Genomic DNA, 22,778 nt, shown 5'->3' with positions numbered 1-22,778 from the left:
TGCCTCGGTTACGTCTTGAAAGACAAAGGATACCCTCATAGGGGCAGCTGTGCATGTAATTATGAAGCAAGGGTTGGGCAATCGCCAACCACACCTCTCCTGGATCTGCACTATTTGAGTCCAGTGGCAAGAAGAAGTCCAGGACGACTGAAAACAATGCCGAGATAAGCAGAGAGCACATAGAGCACCTAGAAGTTCCAATATACATTTCTTCTCCCCACGTCCCATTTTTCCCCTCCCCTCCTAATTTCTTCTCCCCCCCCCCCGTCCCATTTCTTTCCCCACATCCCATTTCTCCCCTCCCCGTCCCAATTTCTTCTCCCCAGTTCTCGAGTTGAAAGCCATGTTTAGTTTCAGAAGAGTTTCCGATGGGTAGTTCTTCTGTACAAGTCCTGGAGATGAAGAATTCTTGGTAGGCAGCTGTTCTGTACAGGTTCCGGGCCTTATAATTTTGCAGCCAAAGAGCAAAAGATGCTTTCCATGTTGGCATAAAAAAAAAATGTGCAACGTTGCTAAAAAGGTTTAATTTTTATAGAGCAATTCTGGTTTTTGATTGGTTGATAGCAGAACATGAATTAATTTGATTCGTCAGTTCCTCGCAGCAGCGTTTATAAATAGAACCAGAACCTCCCAACTGTGAGGGACCATACCTCCATTATGAGTCAAAAATATTGCAACCCCCATCCCATTTTTTCTCCCCTTCCCATTTCCATGAGTAAGCATTGTGATATTTTGGTCACTTATTTCAATGGGGTGACCACTTAGCAAGGCCCAGAAGCCACTCGGGGATAAGGGTTATTACGTGTACAGTAATCAATGGGATAGTATTGTGGTAATCGTTAGTATTGGAGATTTGATAAAGTGTCTTACTTAAGGGGGCGATTCATCAGGAATTTGTTGATGAGGATAACAGTCCATAAATAAATAAAAATATGGTTTCTGGTGGGTTTTTTTTTGTTTTTGTTTTTTTTTGTTTTTTTGTGAAATAGCAACTTGTCATTGATCATTTACAACAAATATTTGTTGAAATAATCCTCAATAAAATAAAACAAAAACAATTATTAACAATATGGTTTCTGTTATATATATATGTATATATATATTTTTTGTTTTTTTGCTTTTTTCAGTGACACGTATTGAATTCCGTGAGGGATTAACCTCTAATGGGAGTCTGATCAAAACACTTTATCCTAGTCAATCTTTTATTTTTCGAAATCCAAATGGATTTTATATTCGACTCAGAGGAGAAATGGGATCTGGGGATCATTTTTCTTTGTCATATGCTTCGACCAGTTCTTCAGGTTCGTACATTTGTAACATTTTTACGTGAAGCAAACAGATTGCCTTTGACATGTGTGTGCTCTTAACAGTGAGTGATCAAGAAATATATATATATTAGTGTTGGGACGATTAATCAGAATCTGAAAAATCGGAAGATTTGAGGTATCGGAATCGGAAAATTTTATGCCTATTTTCCGATGCCAAAACGATTCTTTTAATTGGATTTTGTTTAAAGTAAAATCTTCCATTGCTGGTAACAATGCTAAAATAATAAACATTTATTGATTTTTAAATTATCAGTAAAGCTTAAATCGATAGATCATCTACTACAAGTGTATTTTGACGTTTAGGAAAATATCTGCATATTTAACCTGTGTTTTTTAGGAAGACCGGAGATAATAACAATCTTTATAGTTAAATAATTTATAAAGAATCTGAATTAGTAATTGTATTTGAATCGTGAATTTAACACAGAATCGGTAATTGTATCGGAATTGGGGAAAAATATTGGAATTCTCCCATCACTAATATATATATATATATATATATATATATATATATATATATAACTTCTTCACATAAATTAATATATGAAGATATAATTTTATGCATAAATTTTCAGTATTTACTTCAACAGTGCTCAATACATAGGAAGAGCTAAGTAGTAAGCTTACTAATATATATATATATATATATATAATATATATATATATATATATATATACACACATATACACATTTCAAAACTCTATACACATATTTCAAAGGTGGACCAGTGGTTTCATTGTATTGAATCAGTCATTAGTGGTTGAATGAATTCAATACAAATCATCAGCGACTTTGAAAAAGTGAAACAACGCAAAAGTAAACAGAGAAAAACACTGTTTAACGGGTGGTGTCATTGCTCGGAGTTCTTGATGTAAAGATACACCTTAGTAACCAATGCTAATAGATTCTGTTAAGGGAGGGATGGCAGGAAAGGTAATGTAGGGCATGTGTATATGCATGTATATTTAAGTGACGTCTTTGCCGTTGCATCCATCGCCAAACCAGAAGAGACGAAGGTTTAAATTAAGGCTAGTCAATCGAGAAGGGGGGGGATGAATTTCAAAAATATCATGTGAAAAAGCGACCCTTCCTTGTAGAAAAATGCCAAGTTGAGGGTGAAGGAATTAATGCTTTTAGCCAATTTTTTGATAATTGTCGTCCGAAGGGTCGAGCTTTAAAATGATACCAACATCATGAAAATCCGTCGCCTCTGTCGAAAGTTTTAGACAGACATACAAACATACCTACATACATACATTTAAACAGACAGATGAGATTTATATTATAGATTAGCGGGGGTACCCAGCATTGCCCAGGTGTTTCAAAGTGTGTGTGCTCTTAAATCAAAAAGATACACGGGGGGGGGGGTAAAAAATAGTTTTGGTAGATGAGTAGGATTGAACCCGAAGCCCTGAGGCGAAGTTGGAAAATAAAATGTGAAAAAAACCTGACATGTTAACCGCTCAGCCAGCAAGAAAGAGAAAGGCGTTTGAATTTATTTAAGTAGGAAGAGAATTGACACGTGCCTGCACTTAATGACTTTATGAGGTCAAATAATGAGGTCGCAATTCATATTTTTAGCGGGACAGTTTTTAATGAGGTCAAAATCCGGTTTGTCTGCGGAATACCAGCTCCCCCGTTTATTAGGGGAGTATCCAGATAAAAGCAATTGTCTGATATGATGGTGAAAAGCCGACATTGACCAAATGTTTACATCACTTTCCGGAGACCACTGGGAACTGCCGATTCGAATCCAGTTTCACTTTTTTATACTGAAAAGTGAAAGATACACGCAGCGATCTAAAAATCTGGAAAAAAATAGCGCATGAAAGTCTGGCAAATTAAATACACACGCGACCCCCATTCGTAACTTGTAGATATTATCATTTAGACAACATATAAAAAGTTTTAAGGAGTGAGCCGACCGAGAAGCCTGGCAAAAAAAGCCTTTTGCGGACATACACAAAAAGCGGACATACACAAAAAGCGGACACACACACACATTTTCGCTTTTATATTTATAGATGTTTAGTTTATTTACGTTGATATAAACTTTAAATCTAAATACTTTCTTTTACTTTTTTTTTTACACAAGCATCACTACATTATCAAGGCCAAGAGGCCACTCAAGGATAAGGATTAAAGAGTGTACAGTAGAAATTGGACAATATAGTAATCATTAGTAATGAAAATTCGGTAAATTTGTTAAATTATATGGAACGGCTCATCAAGAACTTATTTACGTTAGACTTGAACACAACCATATTGTAGTCAGCCAGAAAGCAGGAAAACGGAAGACAATTCCACAGGCGTGCAGTTCTAAGAAAGAAGCTTTGTTCATGGAATCTACGTTTTTAGGTTTAGGCACAGATAATGAGTGGGGGGAATTATTGATAGTGTTTTCAGCTAGACAAGTGTTCCTTGTGAAAGTTAGGCGAGGGGGGGGGACCATAGATTGAAGCTCAGTGAAACACTTTCCATGAAAATAACAATAAAGCAAAGACAAACTCATAACGTCTCTTCTGTGAGATAGAGGTTGCAGGGAAGAGAAAAGGACATCTCCTATGAGTCTATTTTGAACTCTATCAAGGCAGGACAAATCCTTTCTAGCAGCTCCTGCCCAGATGTGGCAACAGTATTCCATCCTTGGACATACCTTATATTGTTTATTTAAATATAAACATACCTTATATTGTTTATTTAAATATAAACATACCTTATATTGTTTATTTAAATATAAACCTTTAATATACATACTTATCCTTGAGTGGCTTCCGGGCTTTGATAAGTGGTGACTACCTTTTGTAAAAAAAAAAAAGAAAAAAAGTTAAATAAAATTCCCACTGTGCCGTAGTCTACAGTATTTGTTTGTCTTTTTCATATAAATAAAGCGAAACTATTTGAATCCAACTGCTTGGCCTTCGGGCCAGTTGTATCTGTCCTGTCATTGGTCAATGTAGGGGAAACCCTTCATACTGAGACAATTACTATTTATTTGGATACTGCCAGAGTGCCTCCCCCATTTTGGGGCGAGCTGCTTTTCCCTCCATATTAAAAATGACCTTCGTGGGAGGTTTAATGGCAACACTATTTCTGCAAGTCTGGAGGTTTAAAAGTCATCTTTCGTTTTTGATCGACTATGTTGAATTTGAACGCTTTGCACTTCCGGCCGCATCATGGAGTAGCGGTAAGACGTCAGATTTTTTTCCACTTTCTTTTCTGCCTTTGCGTCCTGAGTTCGAGCCTGCCTGCCTACTACCACTTTTTTTTTTATTTATTTTTCTTTTTGCTCTACACACCTCCAAACACCCTGGCTACACCGGGCACTCAGGCTAGTTTAATATAAAGACTTATTTGATTTTAATAAAAACATTTAAGATAAAAATTTAATACAAACCTTTTAATATAAATATTTATTCTACTTGCAGTTAATTCATGTGCGTATCTGTTCAAATGTAGAAGTGGGTTTTGTATTCACTCGACGTTGGAATGCGATGGAATAAATCATTGTTTGGATGACTCTGATGAGACTAATTGTTTCAAGCCAGACGATAGTGAGTATTTTTTTTATTCTTTTTTTTCTTAGATTTCTGCAAGCAAATCAAATTTACCCTGTGGAACGATAAATTTGTAGCCCTAAAGAAAAAAAAAACACTGCAGCTTTACTTTAAAACTTTTATTGAAAAACCAATTGAGATAACTTGATTATGTAGTAGAGCTGACATTTATTCAATGTAGCCGCCTTCAGCCTCAATCACCATCTTGATATGGGCCCAGAACTGGGAGCATGTCTTTTCCAGAAGCGCTGATGGGAGCTTGGGGAATACTCAGTGGATGGCTGCAAATAGGCTTGCTTTGGTGTTGTGGGAGGTTAAGTTGGTGGTATTTTCGATGTATGACCAAACGAAGTAGTTCTACAGGTTCAGGTCAGGGGAGGAGGATGTGCAGCAGTGAGAGAAGGGTACAAAGTCGTAGCACTTCTTCTGAAGCCAAACCTGGGTTTTTATGGACTTGTGGGCCAGCGTCTTGCTGCCACACCCAGGGTCTGCCACCTAATTGCACCCTGGTGCTACCAGATCAGGCTGTCTATTGGCTTCCTGAGACGAAATGCACCTACATTGATTCGTTTTTGTTTTCTATTCTCTTTTGTAAAACCTAATTATGTTCTACGAAAAACAAAAACAAAAACAACAACCCCCCTTCCCTCCTCCCCTCCTTTCTTTTTCCTTCCCTACTTCCCGGTTGACTCTGTCGGTGGGGCATTAGAATATGCCGACTCCCCCCTGCAGAGGGTATAAGTCCCTCAATGGGGCCACCTGTTGACCGTGGGTGGCATCCCGTAAGGCTTACGAACGGAATCCTGGTGGTTGAGTAGATCATGTCCAGGATATTTTAAGGACACGAGATGCAACACACCTCTTTGGCCCTTACTTAAGCTAAGACGGGCGGTTGGATAGGCCCGATCCAATCAATTGGTTGGTCACGCCTAGCCCTAAATCAGACAGACATAACAAGAAAATATGCTTGCACTTCCCACACTATACAATAAACGGATTTAGTAAGCGGTGGCTGGAGGGCCAATCAACTTGCTGAATAATGGACTAAACACGACTGAAAAACTGAAATTCTTACTGAAAACGAGGCCTTCAGAAAGAAATTGAAGAACCACAGGTGCTTGAATCCACCAGCAAGAAGAGTATACTTTTCCTGTATCCCTGTTGGGTTGGGGCGAATGGGTATCCCCCCCAACACTTCCCATATAGGACTCCGAGGTGGGTGGGGAGCATGAAAAATGAAACAAACCAAATATATTAATGGAATCCAGAAAGCCTCGAAAAAGAAACCACACCGAAGTATCTGATGCCAGTAGTTCTGACACTGAAACAGAGCTTCATCAAAAAAACCAGAATGTTCCCCGCTTCATAGTTATAGAAGCAACTGAAGGGGAACCAATAACCAAAATATCCCCATTCAAAATTGAAAAGATTCTATCTAGCATCAAACCTAAAATGGTTAAAAAACAAAATAACAACATTACTCCTCGAAGTAGAAAACCAAAAATATGCTGTTGAAATTTCCAAATGGAAACGTTTTAACAATCAAAATGTTAAAATTTACCCTCACAAATCTCTGAACATTAGCAAAGGCGTAATCAGGAGTACTGAATTATCACTGTGCCCCTTGGAAGAAATTCAGACTAACCTACAAAAACAAAACGTCACTGACGTTAAGAGTCCAAATTAATAAACTTGGCGAAATAATAAAAACAAATATTTACATTTTAACATTCAATACTCACCAAATTCCAAACAAAATTAAAATAGGGTATGAAATGGTAAACGTTGAACACTACATACCAAACCCACTCAGGTGTTACAATTGCCAGAGATACGGACACCATCGAGACCGGTGTACCCGCCCTCCAATATGTATAAGGTGCGGAGATAATGAACCTCATACAGATTGTAAAAAAGAGCCAAAATGCATCAATTGTCAAAAAGCCCATAGCGCCAATTCAAAAGAATGTGACAAATGGAAGAGTGAAAAAGAAATCAACAAAATAAAATATACAAAAAATATTACCTTCCAAGAAGCTCGCAAACTATCAGAAAATGCAAAATATTCTGAAATAACAAAAAAAAAACATACAGCAAACTACCGAACCAAATAAACAAACAAAAATAAATCCACTCAACATTAAATCCGAGGACATTATTAAATTACTTAATGAAATGAAGGAACTTATGGAAGAATTTAAAAAAATTATAAAACAATTCAACAATGAAAAAAAAGTTCCTATAACTGAACAAACCTTTCAAGCTAAAACTAAATCAAATAAACCCATAAAACCCCAAAATACAACACCCATAGAAACATCTCCACTTACAGAGGGGAAAAAACAGACACCAAAATATGCCCATGAAGAGAAAAGAAATAAACCTCCACTCAAAAAAGAAACTAAAACAAAACTAGACAGATCATGCTCAAGTTCCAGACCAAGAATCTCTACACAAAACAGATTTGAAGAAATGGACATAGAAGACCGAAGATCTGATACCAATGACTAACAAAAAACAAAAAATAATCCAGTGGAACTGTCGCGGTTTAAAAACAAACATGAATGAACTGCTTCTGCTACTAGCGCAGGAGCGCCCTGCAGTGGTGTGTCTTCAAGAAACTTTTCTGAAACCAGGAGACAAAATTAATATTAAGCAATATGAAATTTTTAATTTCACCCATAACTTTGGGGGCAGGGCCTCTGGAGGAGTAACAATTCTAATCAGAAACGATATACCCCATAGCAAAATAAGCATAACAACCAATATCCAAGCAATTGCTATTAATGCCACACTACATAAACCAATGACAGTATGTTCACTATATATACCTCCAAACGATGACATAGATAAAAACGAGATTAAAAAATTGATTGATCAATTACCCAAACCTTTCGCCCTATTAGGAGATTTCAATAGTCATAACATACTATGGGGATGTAAAGACACCAATAAAAAGGGCAAAACGTTGGAAGAATTTATCAATGAAAACGATATATGCTTCCTCAACGATGGAACACCTACACACATCAACCCAACTGGTGGAAACCATTCAGCCATTCACCTTAGCTTGTGTGATCCATCACTATATATGGACTTAACCTGGAAAGTATATGATGACACTTGCTGCAGTGACCATTTTCCATTAGTGATAGAAATTCCAGAATTCAACAGCGAAAAACTTCCCAGATGGAAGCTAAATAAGGCCAACTGGCAATTATACAAAGAAAAATGTCGACATAAGTTGAATGATTCAGAGACAAACAACACTGTAGAATTTTTTACAGAAACACTAGTAGAAATTGCAAATGAATGCATCCCTAAAACTTCAGCATCTAATCGGTACAACAGACCCTGGTTTGACAATAAATGTCGGGAATCCATCAAATTGCGAAAAATTGCACTGAAGAAATTTCAGAAACAACCCACAACTTCAAATTTGATAGAATACAAATTAAATAGAGCTAAAGCTCGTAGGGTAATAAAAGCAGCTAAAAAAGAGAGTTGGGAAAAGTATGTCAATAAACTAAATTCCTCTACAGAACCGAGAGTAGTATGGGAGATGATTAGAAAAATTTCAGGTAAACATCAATCAACACCAATTAAACACCTGCTTAAAAACAACATCAGAGTAACCGATGAAAAGAATATAGCAGACCTACTAGCCGAAACTTTTTCTCAAAACTCATCTAACCAAAACCATAACTTTAAATTTATAACAATTAAACAAAATATCGAACAATACAAACTAAACTTTAAATCAAAAAACCTAGAAGATTATAATAAACTACTTACATTAACTGAATTAGAAGATTCTATTAAAAGATCCCACAACACAGCCGTAGGACCTGATGAAATCCATTACGAATTCCTGCGACAACTCCCTTTGGAATCATTGAAGTTGCTACTAAAAATTTACAACAAATTATGGACAGAAGGTGAATTTCCTGACTCGTGGAGGCAAACCACAATAATAGCAATACCAAAACCAGGAAAAGACCATTCGAGTCCACAAAACTACAGACCAATCTCACTGACTAGCTGCTTGTGCAAAATAATGGAGAGAATGATAAATGATAGATTGGTTTGGTACCTAGAAACCAACAACCTTATCTCCAACCTACAATGTGGATTCCGTAATAAGAGAAGCACAACAGATCACTTGGTTAGATTGGAAACAGCCATAAGGGAAGCCTTTATTAGAAATGAGCACCTATCAGCAGTATTTTTTGATCTGGAGAAGGCCTACGACACTACGTGGAAATATGGAATTATGAGAGACTTGCACGAATTTGAACTAAAAGGCAGACTCCCACAGTTTATAAAAGGATTTTTATCTGACCGAAAGTTTAGAGTCCGCATTGGAACTACTTACTCAGACACCACAAATCAAGAGGAAGGAGTACCTCAAGGTAGCATTTTATCTGTGACACTGTTCAATATTAAAATGAACAGCATAGTGAAATGTTTGGACCCTGGTGTTGAGGGATCTTTATATGTAGATGACCTACTGGTGTTCTGCAGATCAAAGTATATATGCACCATCGAACGCAAACTCCAACACTGCTTAAATAAATTAGACAAATGGGCAATGGAAAATGGATATAAATTTTCCCAATCAAAAACCAAATGCGTTCATTTCTGCCACATGAGAAAACTTCATAATGATCCTACATTGAAGCTTGGAAGAACAATAATCCCCACCGTAGAAGAACACAAATTCCTGGGCCTTATATTTGACAAAAAACTGTCATTCATCCCCCACCTGAAGAATCTAAGAAATAGTTGCAACAAAAGACTGCAACTACTACGGGTAATAGCCCATACAGAATGGGGAGCCGATCAAGAAACACTAATGAAATTATATAGGACTTTGATAAGATCAAAACTCGACTATGGTAGTTTTATATACCGATCAGCCAGAAAGTCCTACCTAAAGATTTTAGACCCAATCTGCCATGGAGGACTGAGGTTAGCTCTCGGTGCTTTTAGAACATCACCAGTTGAAAGCCTCCATGCAGAGGCCAACGAAATCCTTATAAATATAAGGAGTCAAAAACTGGGTGCACAATATTACACTAAATTAAAAGCACAACGAAATAATCCAGCATATGAAGCTACATTCAATCCGAGATATAAAGAGGCATTTGAAGCAAAAAGAAAGGCCATAAAGCCCTTTAGTCTTAGAATGAAAGCAATACTGCAGGAATCAGAAATGACTGTAGGAAATATCCAAGAACATATACTACCTAAAACCCCACCTTGGATACTTAAAAAACCAAAAGTAATCTTAAACTTGAATGAACTCCCAAAAGCGAAATCCCACCCTAATATCTACCACAAAAAAGCCTATGATATTCTCCTAAAATATCCAGACCATCTACCTATTTTAACCGATGGCTCTAAAGACCATAATAGAGTGGCATGTGCTGCAGTGTCGAATGAAAAAACTCTTAAAAAAGCTCTTCCAACAGAAAGCTCTATTTTTACTGCCGAAATATGTGCCATCGACCTCGCACTCAGCATTATAGAAAAAGATGAACATAGGAAATTCCTAATTTTTGCAGATTCACTTTCCGTTTTGACATCTCTGAATAACAAAAAACTTGAAACCCCACTAATCATCAAACTAACAAATAGAATTGATTCATTATCCGAACACAAAGAAATATTTATATGTTGGATCCCAAGTCACATTGGGATAAGAGGAAATGAAAGAGCCGACTTAGCGGCCAAATCAGCTCTAAACTTAAAACCAGATACAATAAACATACCATATACTGACTTCAAACCCAAAATTAATCAATTAATTCATGCAAAATGGCAACGACAATGGAATAACAACACAAATAACAAATTATACCAAATCAAACCCATACTGGAAAAATGGAGACAAACTCTCCCCAAATCCAGAAAAGAACAAGTCGTTATAACTAGAATACATATTGGCCATACAAAACTCACACACTCCTTCATTCTAAAACAAGAACAACAACCACAATGCCCATTCTGCCAGAAAACTTGCACCATTAAACATCTTTTTGTGGAATGTAGAGCTCTAGATAAAGATAGAAAACAATATCTCAAACACAACAGCATGAAGAAACTTTTCGAAAACAACTGTCTAGAGGAAATATTATCCTTTTTAAGAGTAACAAGGATCTTTACAAAAATATAAATCATTCTCTGAATCAACCCAACTAAACCTTATGAATGAATATATGAGGATATATAAAACTTAAAAAAAAAAAAAAGATCGTTAGATATTAAAACAAACAAAACTATTGAACTATACAGAATTGATTGATACTCGACGTCATAAAGTTCTTTGAATACATAATTTTTTTTTTTTTTTTTAATCCTGAGTTTGGCATTGAATAACCTGAAAAGGGTTGATATGCCGTTAAGCCAAAATCAAAACCAAACCAAACCTAATTGCACCAAGGGATCACCACACTCTTCAGCACATCCAGGTACACTTTGGTGTTGATGTTCAAATCGACTTTGGATTTGAGGCAACCTGATCGTCGCCATCCATCAAGTATTTGCCCAGCTCCCGTCAGCGCTTGTGGAAAAGGCATACTCCCAGTTCCGAACCTGTATCATCAAGGCGGTGATTGAGGCTGAAGGTGGCTACATTGAATAGATGTCAGCTCTACTACATAATAAAGTTACTAGAATTGATTTTTTTTCAATAAAAAGTTTTAAAATAAAGGTGTGGTGTTGTTTTTTTTTGGGGGGGGGGTGACACTTTTATCATTCCACTTTGTGTTGATAAAACTTGCTTCCTGAGGAGAATTTTGAAGACCTGCTAGACAGAAAAGAAAACTAATAAAGAGGTATTAGAAATGGCAAACACAGAAAGGTCTCTAATAAGAACAGTACGAAAAAGACAAATGAGCTTCATGGACCATGTCTACAGAAAAAGCGGAATAGAACAGATTGGTTTGCTGGGATATTGTGGGTAAAAGATAGCAATATGGACGACAGCAAGAAACATGTTATAACAGTCTGAACCATCAGGGAAACAGGAAGCAGAAAATGAATTCCAAAGTTGAACAGTTCGGAAAAAGAAACACTGAGTGTAGACAATCTTTCAGCAGCGAGGAACTATAACACGATCAGCCGGTCACTGGCATGTGACTGGCTTCACGTGTTACACTAATTGTCTTAGAAGTGGTCTCGTAAAGATGGCCAGTCATTAGGGTCTATATATCAAGAAGAAAATCATACCGGAGATGTTGGATGTGGGTAAGGCTCCTTTATTTTCTCAAGATGACCTCTTCACACTGGTGGCATTCTGGTTGGAATTTTCTTCTTCATCCTCCGGACCATTTTGTTGTTTGATGAAGGCATTCATGGCAGATTCAATAAAACACACAACACGACACAATCGTAATATGAGAAATCTTAACTATTTTATTTCTATACAAAAATATAGTACAATATTTTACAATGTTTTACAAAAAGGATCAAAACCAATTAATACTTAAACTTTAAAAATTATTAGACTGAGCTACATAGTCTTAACTAGTGCTGATGGAAAGGGGGTGCTCCCTCTCGTTCACGGAGAGACAGAAACGTGTGCTTACCCCATGTCGTCCGGCCGAAAAAAGGGTCGATCTAGAAAGGGAATTCTGGGATTGCATTTCTTTTTATCTCTACGCTTATGGCCAAATCACCACCCAGCTATGCTGTAGAGTGTTAGCAACCGTGGCACTGAGATATAATGGCACAACCTGAGCAACATGAAAAATGATGAGCAACAATGAATTCATGAATACCTCGAGGTAGAGAGGTAGATGGAGAGCCATAGCTGTCAATGCATGTAATAAGCAAGACACCACTTGAATAAATGAATTGATAAAATAGCGCCTGGTAATTTCAGACAAAGTTACATTATTTTTATTCATTTATTTATTTACTAGTCCGGCGTTGCCCGGGTGTTTAGAGGTGTGTGTTGAGCAAAACAGAAAAAATAGTGGTAGTAGGCAGGCAGGCTCGAACCCGTACCGCGAAGGAGGAGAAAAATGTGAAAAAAAAAAGTGCCGTGTTTGCCATTGTGTGCATCACCACACCAGAAGTGGCAAAGATTTAAGTTAAGGCTAGTCAATCAAAAAGAGAGGATGACTTTTGAAAATATTGGCAAAAAAAGCGCCCCCTCCCTGTAGAAAAGTGCCCAGTTAAGAGTGAAGGAATTAATGTTTTTAGCCAATTTTTTTATATTTGTAATCCGAAGGGTCGAACTTCAAAAAAGATACTGATCTCGTAAAATCCATCGCCTCTGTCGAATGTTTTACGCAGATATACAAACATACATACATACATACATACATACATTTAAACAGACAACTGAGATTTATATTGTAGATTTTTTTTAAATTACCCTACTGAAGAAAAAAAATCACATGACCTAAATTTTCTGAGATCAGAAATGTGGGATCATTCAAATACCTCAGGTACACTCCGAGGTTGTGACTTTGATCCAAACCTATGATTTCAACATTTAATTTTTCATGGCAGGTAAAAACACTCTTTTATGGCAGGAATAAGACATTTTCACTGTTCTATTCAGGTTCTGCATAATCATATCTGCCCATAGCTGCCTTAACTGACAAATGTTCTGCAACACTTAAGTTTGAAATACCATTTTTAGACCTGTCCACACAGTTCTATAAGTGGCTCTGTTCATCTGCTAGTTTGTTGTCACCAAAACATAAGTGGTTATACTGCGAAGTAAGGTGCCATATTTATACAAACCTGCTTAGTGGGGTGTTGCAATGAGATGTTTGTTAACACTACATTTAAATTTCTGTATGTTTGTACTGTTGGGAAACGGGGAGCTGAAAGGAATTCCAAAGGCAAAGCGTTTGAGGAAATAAGTTATTAGAGTAGAATTCGTCAGGGGAAGGGGTAGCTTTATAGCTTTACCAGCAGCCCCCCCCCCCCACATTGCCCGGTCGTAAAATAAACTTAAATATGATATTTTGATTAATGCAGATTTTGTATTTATTATTATATTATATTGGATCCAATTAGAGTTTTTAAACAATGACTTGTGCACCACCACTGAAAACCAAAACGTTTAGCTTACGATTTATTTTTCCTTTGATGTTAATGCCTGAGCTATGAAGACATGTTTGCAAGACTAAAAATGAAAACCTGAACCAATAGCTATTATGTTATGCACGCATTTTCGTAATGCCGTCGTTTGACCTTCACCTGGCAAATTCCATTTCTTTGATTTTCACACTTTTTCCCTGTCTAAAACACAAATATAAAGTTTTGCATGGGTTCGAATACCTTATATATTAAGTTTCATGTTTGTAAACCAAAAACTGACACAGGAGTTTGGTAGGCAACATTTTTTAAATAAATATTTATATATATGCATACATAAATATATATAGAAAGAGGTTTGTGTTTACTATAACCTTTTTACACAAATATTACACAAGTATAAATCATGTAGAATATCTGCATGAATATAATTACACGTAATAGTTTACTGAAGATGATTATCCCATAAGAAAACCGAAAAACTAATAAGGAATTAATTAAAATGAATGTTTAAAAGAATATGCAAATTAGCTAGATCTTTTGCAGATAAATGCAATTCCATGACCCATATATAAGAAAGTTGTATTTTCTTTTTAAATAAACAGAAAAAAGGGTTTTTAATATGAATATCAATACACAAAAACACAAAATTTATAGGAGTAACATTTGTTTGTTACTATAGTAACATTTATACATTTTTGTATATGTGAGTTTTAACTACTTTTTCGAATCGATGTGGATTTTAAAACAAACCTCAAATTTTGTTTTTAAAAACTTGACTTTTGTCTGGAGAAGTCCTTGAAAAACTTTGAAAATGGACAGAGAAAATCTGGACAAACCCTGTAATAGATTTGGGGCTCTTTGGGTGCTAGAGATTGGTAGTCTGTGTGAGCCCTATCAAAGAGGAAGACAAATGGTCAGTAGATCTGTACAAATGTGCCAACAATACTCCATGGCATGAGTTGAGGTGTGAGAAATTGAAAACGTATATCTGTTCTTTTTTTTTTTTTTTTTTTTTTTTTTTTTTAACCCCAAACAAGGCACAGTGCCACTTTGATGTAAGGGGTACTATCTGAAACATAATTTGCAGGGATACTATGTAGGGAGTTGAGCAGCAAGATGTCTGTTTACATTACACTTGAACTTCTGCATGTCAGTACAGTCAGGGAAGCAGGAATCAGGAAGGGAATTCCAAAGTTTAGTAGTCCTAGGGAAGAAACTATTAGAAGGCTTTCTAGCATCTGGGGATCTCTGTGTATTTTGCTGTTTTTTGGGTTGTCGGGGGTATTTACATCAATAGGGTACAAGGGCTTGTAGTTCGTCCACCGTTAAAATGCTTGTAAAATAAGCAGAGGGATGCAAAATTTCGTCAATGGAACAGCTGACACTTCAGGACCTATTAGGTTGGCATCTCTCTTTTGAGACCTGTTCAGGAGTGAGGAACTAGTGGCAGATGCACCAGCATAAATGTGACAACATGGGTGAATGGTGGCCTTATAGAGGTGTAAGATACTCTCAGGCGTAAGTAATTTTCTAGCATGGTAGAGAGAGCCCACCTTCTTCACAGCAACCCCGGTTTTTGATTTAAATGTTGAAGTTTCTGCTTTAAATTTTTCAGGAGTTACCAAAAGTAATCCGTCCAACTGGAGCGTGAGTATCATCATCCCTGTTGTGATTACGATCTTCATCTTAATCATCCTCTGTTTGTTCTTCATCTTTGTGCGAAGATTTCGAAAGATATCTCGAGGATCAGCTGTTCAAAGACAAAGAAGGTCAGCGTCATTCAGAGGAAATTTCTCCCAGCAATGTAAGCAAACGTTTTACCATTATTCATGCCAAGCAAGGCATATTTCCACTTGAGCCTAAGGGGCTACTGTTTGGGACCATGTCTACATGAGCATTATGTAGGGAGTTGAGCAGCGAGATGTCTATTTGCCTAACATTTAAATTTCCATATGTTAGTCAGGGAAGCAGGAAATTGTGGGGGGTGGGGGTCTAAAGTTTAGTTGTTCATGGGAAGAAACTATAAGGATAAAAGGCTTTCTGGACCTCCGCATTGAAGGGGGCAGGATTTTGCTACTTATTATTAGTCAGGAGGGGGGTATTACATTGAAGAGGACAACAGTGCTATGAGTTTGTCAGAGCACATTCCATTAAAGTATTTGTAACACAGGTATAGGGATGCAACATTGCAGTGATGGGACAGACGTTGGAGTTCAGTTGATAGTGTGGGGTCTGTTAGGTTGGAAACTTATTTTTGAAATCTGTTCAAGAGCGAGACTAGTGGCATATGCACCAACCCAGATGTGGCAATAATGCTCCATACATGAGAAAATGGTGGCTTTATAAAGATACAGGATACTGTCAGATGCAAGTAGTTTTCTAGCATGGTAGAAGGAGCCCACCTTCTTTGCAGCAGCCTAAGCAATGTCTTCAATGTATTTGTTCCAATTCATTTTGCCTGTGAATGTTAAGCCGAGGAGTTTGAACAGGGAGTTTTCAGGTTTTTGTTTTATCTCTATTTGTAACGCCTATGTGATTGGTTTCGTTTTTTACAGTTTACGTTGGTTGGGTTATAGAGTTCGGGGATTTTCCTTAACACTTAAGCTTTTTTTTTCATTATTGATGCCTATTGTATCATCTTAGTCTTTCTGTTGATTCCAATTTCTCCCATTCGTTTTTGTTGATTATTATAATTTTCAATGATTTCTTTTTTGTAATTAATCTTAATTAGATCTCCACAACCACTTCAGTATGAACCTTACACTTGAAGGAGAACTAGACGCACCGCCACCGTATGAAGAAGTGATTAATACTCCCTCACCCAGAGGTAATTGGAATTTGGTAAGTTTATCTTTCTTTGCTTTTTTATTTGTCGCGGTTTCAACCAAAAGAAACTGCTCATCAAAAAAGATCCCAATTCCAAACATAAACATCATAGCCGACGACTCTTCGACAAGTACTTCGACATGAATAATTATCCCGCTGGACACTGTAATAGAACAATTCTTGCTAGAATAATATTCAACACTTTCTCAGCTTCAATTTGATATGATACATGAATATAAACCTCAAATAGATGACTCTCTACAGTACGTTAAAGCACAAAAAACACAAATCAAAAACGAAAACAACAACCAGACACTTTGTCTACAACTACGTCCACTTCAACACGCAGTCAGTTGTATCTAGATCGCCAAGCGAGGTTGGGCCCATCAGTGGCCTAACCCAATGCAGCCGCAGCAGCTAGAGATCAGCCCAGCTCGTCAGGCAGTGAGGGTCGCCCCCCCCCCAGCAGCTCAACCAGCAGCCTAACCACTACAGAATAGGTTAGTCTACCTTCCCAGACAGCAGCCAAGCCCAGCAGTAGCAGCAGCCACTTACCACAGACATTCGGCCCCGCAACACATAATTAGATATCAAAAATTTTTTAAAAATGTGTTTTAAGTAAAAACACAATCATGTAATCACATTTGGGGGGGGGGGGGTCCTTTCAGATGAGGTTTCATAATTTGTGCATTCATTCTTTTTGCAAACTGTTATCCTCCTCTTCATTGTTGTTGTTTTACGATATGTTGGGGCCTGTGGTGCAGTGGATAGAGATGTTGAGTCTCTACACTTCTAGGTGAGCATTGTTTGAAGATAGCAGTTTCAATCCTACCAGAGGATTAGTTGGCCCAAACATGGTGAGACAACAACTAGGGAAGGCAGTAATTACTCTGTATTTCTATTCCATCGCGGTTAATCACCTGAAGGAGGCCAAGGGATGAGTTACTTCCCTTTATCAAAAAGCTACCTCAAAATAGACTTTGTGGCTTGGTGGGGGATGCCCTTTTCTCTACCCTGCAACCTCTTTCCCACAGAAGAGACGTTGCGAGCCTGTCGTTATTCCCATGGCAAGTGCTCGTCTGAGCTCCATTCTCTGGTCCCCCCTTGCCAATCTTTTTCAAAAAACACCCGACTAGCTGAAACCACCGTCAATAATTTTCCCCACTCCTTATCTGTGCCTAAATCAAAACGTAGATTCCATGAGCAAAGCTTCTTTCTTAGAACTGCACGCCTGAGGAACGCTGTTCCGCTTGCCTGTTTCCCTCCCGACTTCAACCTGGATGTCTTCAAGTCCAACACAAACAAATTCCTGATGAACCGCCCCCCTAAGTAATGACACCTTACCAATTCTCCAATACTATTGCTACACTATCCCTTTAATTACTGTACACACAATAACCCTTATCCCCGAGTGGCCATTGGGCCTTGATAAGTGGTGAACTCCATGTTAAAAAAAAAAAAAAAGGGATGAGTTGGCAAAAACATAGTGAAACAACAACCATGAAGATAAGCATAACAGTATGCTTTGTTTGTTTTTGTTTTACGGCATATCAACCCTTTTCAGGTTATTTAATGCAGAATCCAGTGATTTTGAAGAACAATTTATTTTTTTTTGATAGAATATATTTGTTTTTTTCAAGTCAGTTTCTATTTAACCCATAATCGGGACCCTAACAGGTCAGAGTGGACCTGGGAGCAATGGCAATTAAAGGTTAGCTCCAGACTCCCCAAAGCCTGCAAGCTGGGACCTCACCATTGGATGTAGTTTAAAGTCATATCCAGGACCATAACAGTATGCAAAAAAAAATTAATACACGTGTCAAAATAAGTAAGAATTACAAAAATTACAAAAAATAATTGGGTAGAAGAGCTGCTAGAATTTTTTTTATTATTTTAGTTTTTTTTAATATTTATTTATTTTTTTAAACAAAAGATGTTTTCATTGGCATTTTCACATTTTAAAGAGTAAAAGTTAAAACAAGGGAGAAAAGTCAGTTTGTCATACAGAATTGGCCACAATAGATTAAGCCAACACTTCAAATCATTAGTATATCCCTATATATAATGAAAGAGACACAATTTTTCTCCTCTGGACCAAAATACCGTAGATTTACAACAACAAATGGCACATGCAAATTTTTTAGGTTTACACTATTAGCCATTACCTTATTGAACTATAGAGCAAAGTTTTAATCACATCGATTTATAATATTAAAACATTAAATTTAATCCTTGGAGAGCCATCATCATCATCATTATAACCTACAGAGGAAGTAGTTTCCATTTCACCCTCTAATTGCCAAGTACTGCCATCATCACCCACTTACACCGCGTATTTATACTCACAGGGGACTTAAATTTAAACCCCTTCCTAAGTAATTGATCTATTCCCTATTACATATAGCATTAGACTTCCCTTTTTCTATACTAAAAATACTAATGTCTCCACAGACTTGATCTTCACATTGTGATTGGCTGACACTACCCATTCCGATATTCATGGATTATTGGAATTATTACACTCCCTTTACTTAACGAACACTACGCATCTCAATGTCAGCCATTACCCATACATGCATATATTTACATTATAGCCAACTATCGCAGTCCAAAAGTTTGCTTTGTTCTTTCCTTTTTTTTTTTTTTCTGGGAATATTTAGATTTACATACGTTCCGTTTAATTATACATCACCCACCTCCCTTTTTACATTTCTGATCCCTATTGTATCGGCAGAGAGAGAGAAAGACAGAGATTACAACAACATAACAGATATAGATTGACCTCAATTCATTAACGCGTCATTGCTTGGTTACATTTTTTTTTCTTTTTGTTTTTTTTTTGTTTTTTTTTTAGATATCACAATGAAACGAAAAAACTTCATTGTTTTTTTTTTTTTTTTCTTTTTAGATATTTAGATTTTATTTTTATTACGGTGATATGTGAATTTATTGAAACAAAGTATTGCAGTTAATGCAACAAAAAAATTAATAAATGATAAATGTGTGTGTGTGCTTGTCTTATGAACATGCAGCATTGGAACAGATACTACGCTTACAGCTTTGGCCCGAAAACCAATCTAGAAGTGTAAGCCATTTTGAGTTTCAGAACAGTTTCAGATGGTTCGCTGTTACACACAAGTCCTGGGAGGTGACTTGTTTGTAGTAGACAGTTCCACAGAACAAAATATTCTTACCGTGTCGAGACCCGGGAAAAGAACATGTGAAATTGCTCCAGAAAAGGTTTAATATTTATGAAGCAATTCTGGTTTCTGATTGGTTGGTAGCAGAACGTTAATTAATTTGATTCGTCAGTTCTCAGCAGCATCCTTTATAAATAGAATCGTCCGACTGTGTGGGATCATACCCCATTAATAGGTCCCAAATATTGCAACAACCAACATATTATTATATTTACTGTTTGCGGAGAATGCTCTGTCTTATGGTTGTTTTAAAAATTGAAAGGAAATTTACGTTTTGTTCCGTTTTACATTCGGTACATTTTTACATTACATCCAACTCAGCGTTCACATTCGACATGTCATCTTTTATAGGTTTTGGAGTATGCTAACAAGGTTGGAGATGCCTATTCAGAAAGCCGTTCTTAACATGGGGAGGTTGGAGGTGTCTATTCAGAAAGACCTTCTTAAAAAGGGGAGTTGGGGGTGTTTATTTGTCGTATGCATACACGAAAACATAGAAAAGTCAACGTTTCATATGTGATCGGTGAGTTGAACAAAAAATATCACAAGGGTCTACCAAATTGACGTTTTTGTTTACAACTAAAATTATTTCGTTTTTGTTTATAGAATTTCATTTTTAGAACGAAAATAAATCTTTCGCTTTGTGTGTGTGTGTGTATGTATATATATATATATATATATGTATGTATGTTGCAGATTAGTAAAATATCAATATTTCACTAAATATACATCACAACAAAATGAAAATTATTTCATCAAACGACTGCTTTAAGGTTAGTTATTTCCCAAAATTTTATTCAAATTCCTGCGATATCCACAGTTATGACATTTTATTCTTTATCAAGGAATTTCCACTGTCCATCACTTTATTTATCGACATATCCATCATTTTTTAGATAACTTAAAACAACTTTTTGTCTCTCGGAAGTAAATTATTTGATCTCAAAAAGGAGTTACGGCTCTAGCAATATCAACTATGTTCTCCACAAGACATCCTTTGAAGTAAATTGCTCCTCCTCCTCTTTTTAATATTGACCAGAAATATTCAATGGGGTTAAGGTCTGGAGAACACAGTGGTCAGGTCATGAAAATTTCTCCAAAGAAGCCCATAGATTCAAGAAAGGCTGCAGTCACCCTAACAGAATGGGATGATGCATTGTCACGCATAAAAATCATCTGAAAGCGACATGGCAATGGTAGGTCATCTAGACATGATGACAAATATTCATCCAAAAAAGCTGCGTACGCATTGCTGATAAGTTTTACTCTGGAATTCTGAATAGTACAACCAACTTATTCCTAATGATTCCCGCCCAAAACATGATGACTCCACTTCCTCGTTTGCGATGAACTCTAAGGGGTTGGAGTTTCGTTGAGTTCCAAACTTTGATCCATCCATCTGGACCATCAAGAGTAGCATGGGTCTCATCTGTAAATAGGACACGTTGGAAATCCATTTTTATGTAATTCTGTGCCTAAGCATTTCGTTTTTCCCTATGTTGTTTGCTCAATGGAGGCCTTGGAATAGTTTTGATGTTCCTTGCCATCTCATTCAACACATTACATCAGGCCTGTCTGGATGTTGGAGTGATTTCAGCTCTTGCAAAAATGGAATCACTGGTGTTGCTTGGGTTTCATTTGACTTCTCTACGAATTTTCCGAATATCACGATGTAAAAGGTTTCTCCTAGCGCCCTTATCCTTTTTGGTGTTGGGGTTGTTCACAAATGAAGCCAAAGTTCTTGAATCCCTTTCCAGTTCCATAGCTAAATCTTTGAACAATCCTTCTGCGAGTCCAACAACAATAATTTCCTTTTCAATAACCGTTAATCGCCCCTTTTTTGGCATTTTACAAGACCTGCAATAAAGCGATGGACAGCATAAATTACTTGATAATAAATAAAATGTCATAACTTCGTGAATATCGCATGCATTTGAATAAAATTTTTGGAAATAACAAACCTTGAAATGATACCATTTTCATTTTTGTATGACGTATGTTTAGTGAAATATTGATATTTTACTAATCTGCAATAAAGCGATTGACACAGTTTATATATATATATAAGGACGACTGTTGAATGTTACACTTTTGATTACTTTCGTTTTTGGGGAACACAATAAAAAAATTAAAGATTAAAAATGCAGCAAAATTTAAATTTCCATTCCACTTTTAGAACAAACGTAAAACACAGCATCCTCCGCAAATTAAACAGGATTTTTTTAATAATTACAAATTTAAATCCTTGTGCATTTATTCAAACAGTCCTTCAGCTCGCTCGGTCAATTCCACACCACCAAGAATATATATAATAAACTCCCTATATACGTAACAATTTAATAAATTAATAAACAAACAAAAAAAAAAAGAAACCTTGAATATATATATATATATATATATATATATATAAATTCAAGGTTTCTTTTTTTGTTTGTTTGTTTATTAATTTATTAAATTGTTACGTGAAACTACAAAATAATTACAAAACACCCGCAAAGCGTATTCAGCTAAATCCAAACAAGCGACAATTACATGAATGGTTTATTTTATTGCTGCTTGACCACAATCACGTTATTAAAATTTTAGCAGGCTAAAAATTGGGAGACACAAGTGTCAGGAGAACCAAAATAGTAATTTGAGCAGGTAGTATGGATAAATACTAGAAATAACAATTACGTTTTAGTAAGAAGGATAACGAACTAGTAATCTGTTCTTTCCTGGTAAATGCGTACCTAAATGAATAATGGCATCAAAAAATATTAAATAAAAATAAAATAATAATAGTTAAACAAACAAATAAATA

The 22,778-nt window shown here is 36.4% G+C and overlaps 1 protein-coding gene across 2 annotated transcripts in view; it reads left to right on the top strand.

Annotated features, from left to right (window-relative positions):
• Nucleotides 1-22,778, top strand: part of LOC145259720 (uncharacterized) — a 116,322-nt gene that overhangs the window by 78,405 nt on the left and 15,139 nt on the right. For both annotated transcript variants that reach the window (XM_080117405.1, XM_080117407.1), the window contains 4 exons: nucleotides 1,128-1,301; nucleotides 4,758-4,883; nucleotides 15,565-15,753; nucleotides 16,681-16,790. In XM_080117405.1, coding sequence (XP_079973531.1) covers nucleotides 1,128-1,301; nucleotides 4,758-4,883; nucleotides 15,565-15,753; nucleotides 16,681-16,790 — 599 coding nt within the window. The remainder of the gene's footprint in view (nucleotides 1-1,127; nucleotides 1,302-4,757; nucleotides 4,884-15,564; nucleotides 15,754-16,680; nucleotides 16,791-22,778) is intronic.

The sequence above is a fragment of the Euprymna scolopes genome, chromosome 35, assembly GCF_053919585.1.
Source record: "Euprymna scolopes isolate OS-2025 chromosome 35, ASM5391958v1, whole genome shotgun sequence".
In the NCBI taxonomy this organism is placed as follows: domain Eukaryota; kingdom Metazoa; phylum Mollusca; class Cephalopoda; order Sepiida; family Sepiolidae; genus Euprymna; species Euprymna scolopes.
The sequence above is the reverse complement of the archived record's forward strand: the minus strand, read 5'-3'. Positions and strand labels throughout refer to the sequence as shown.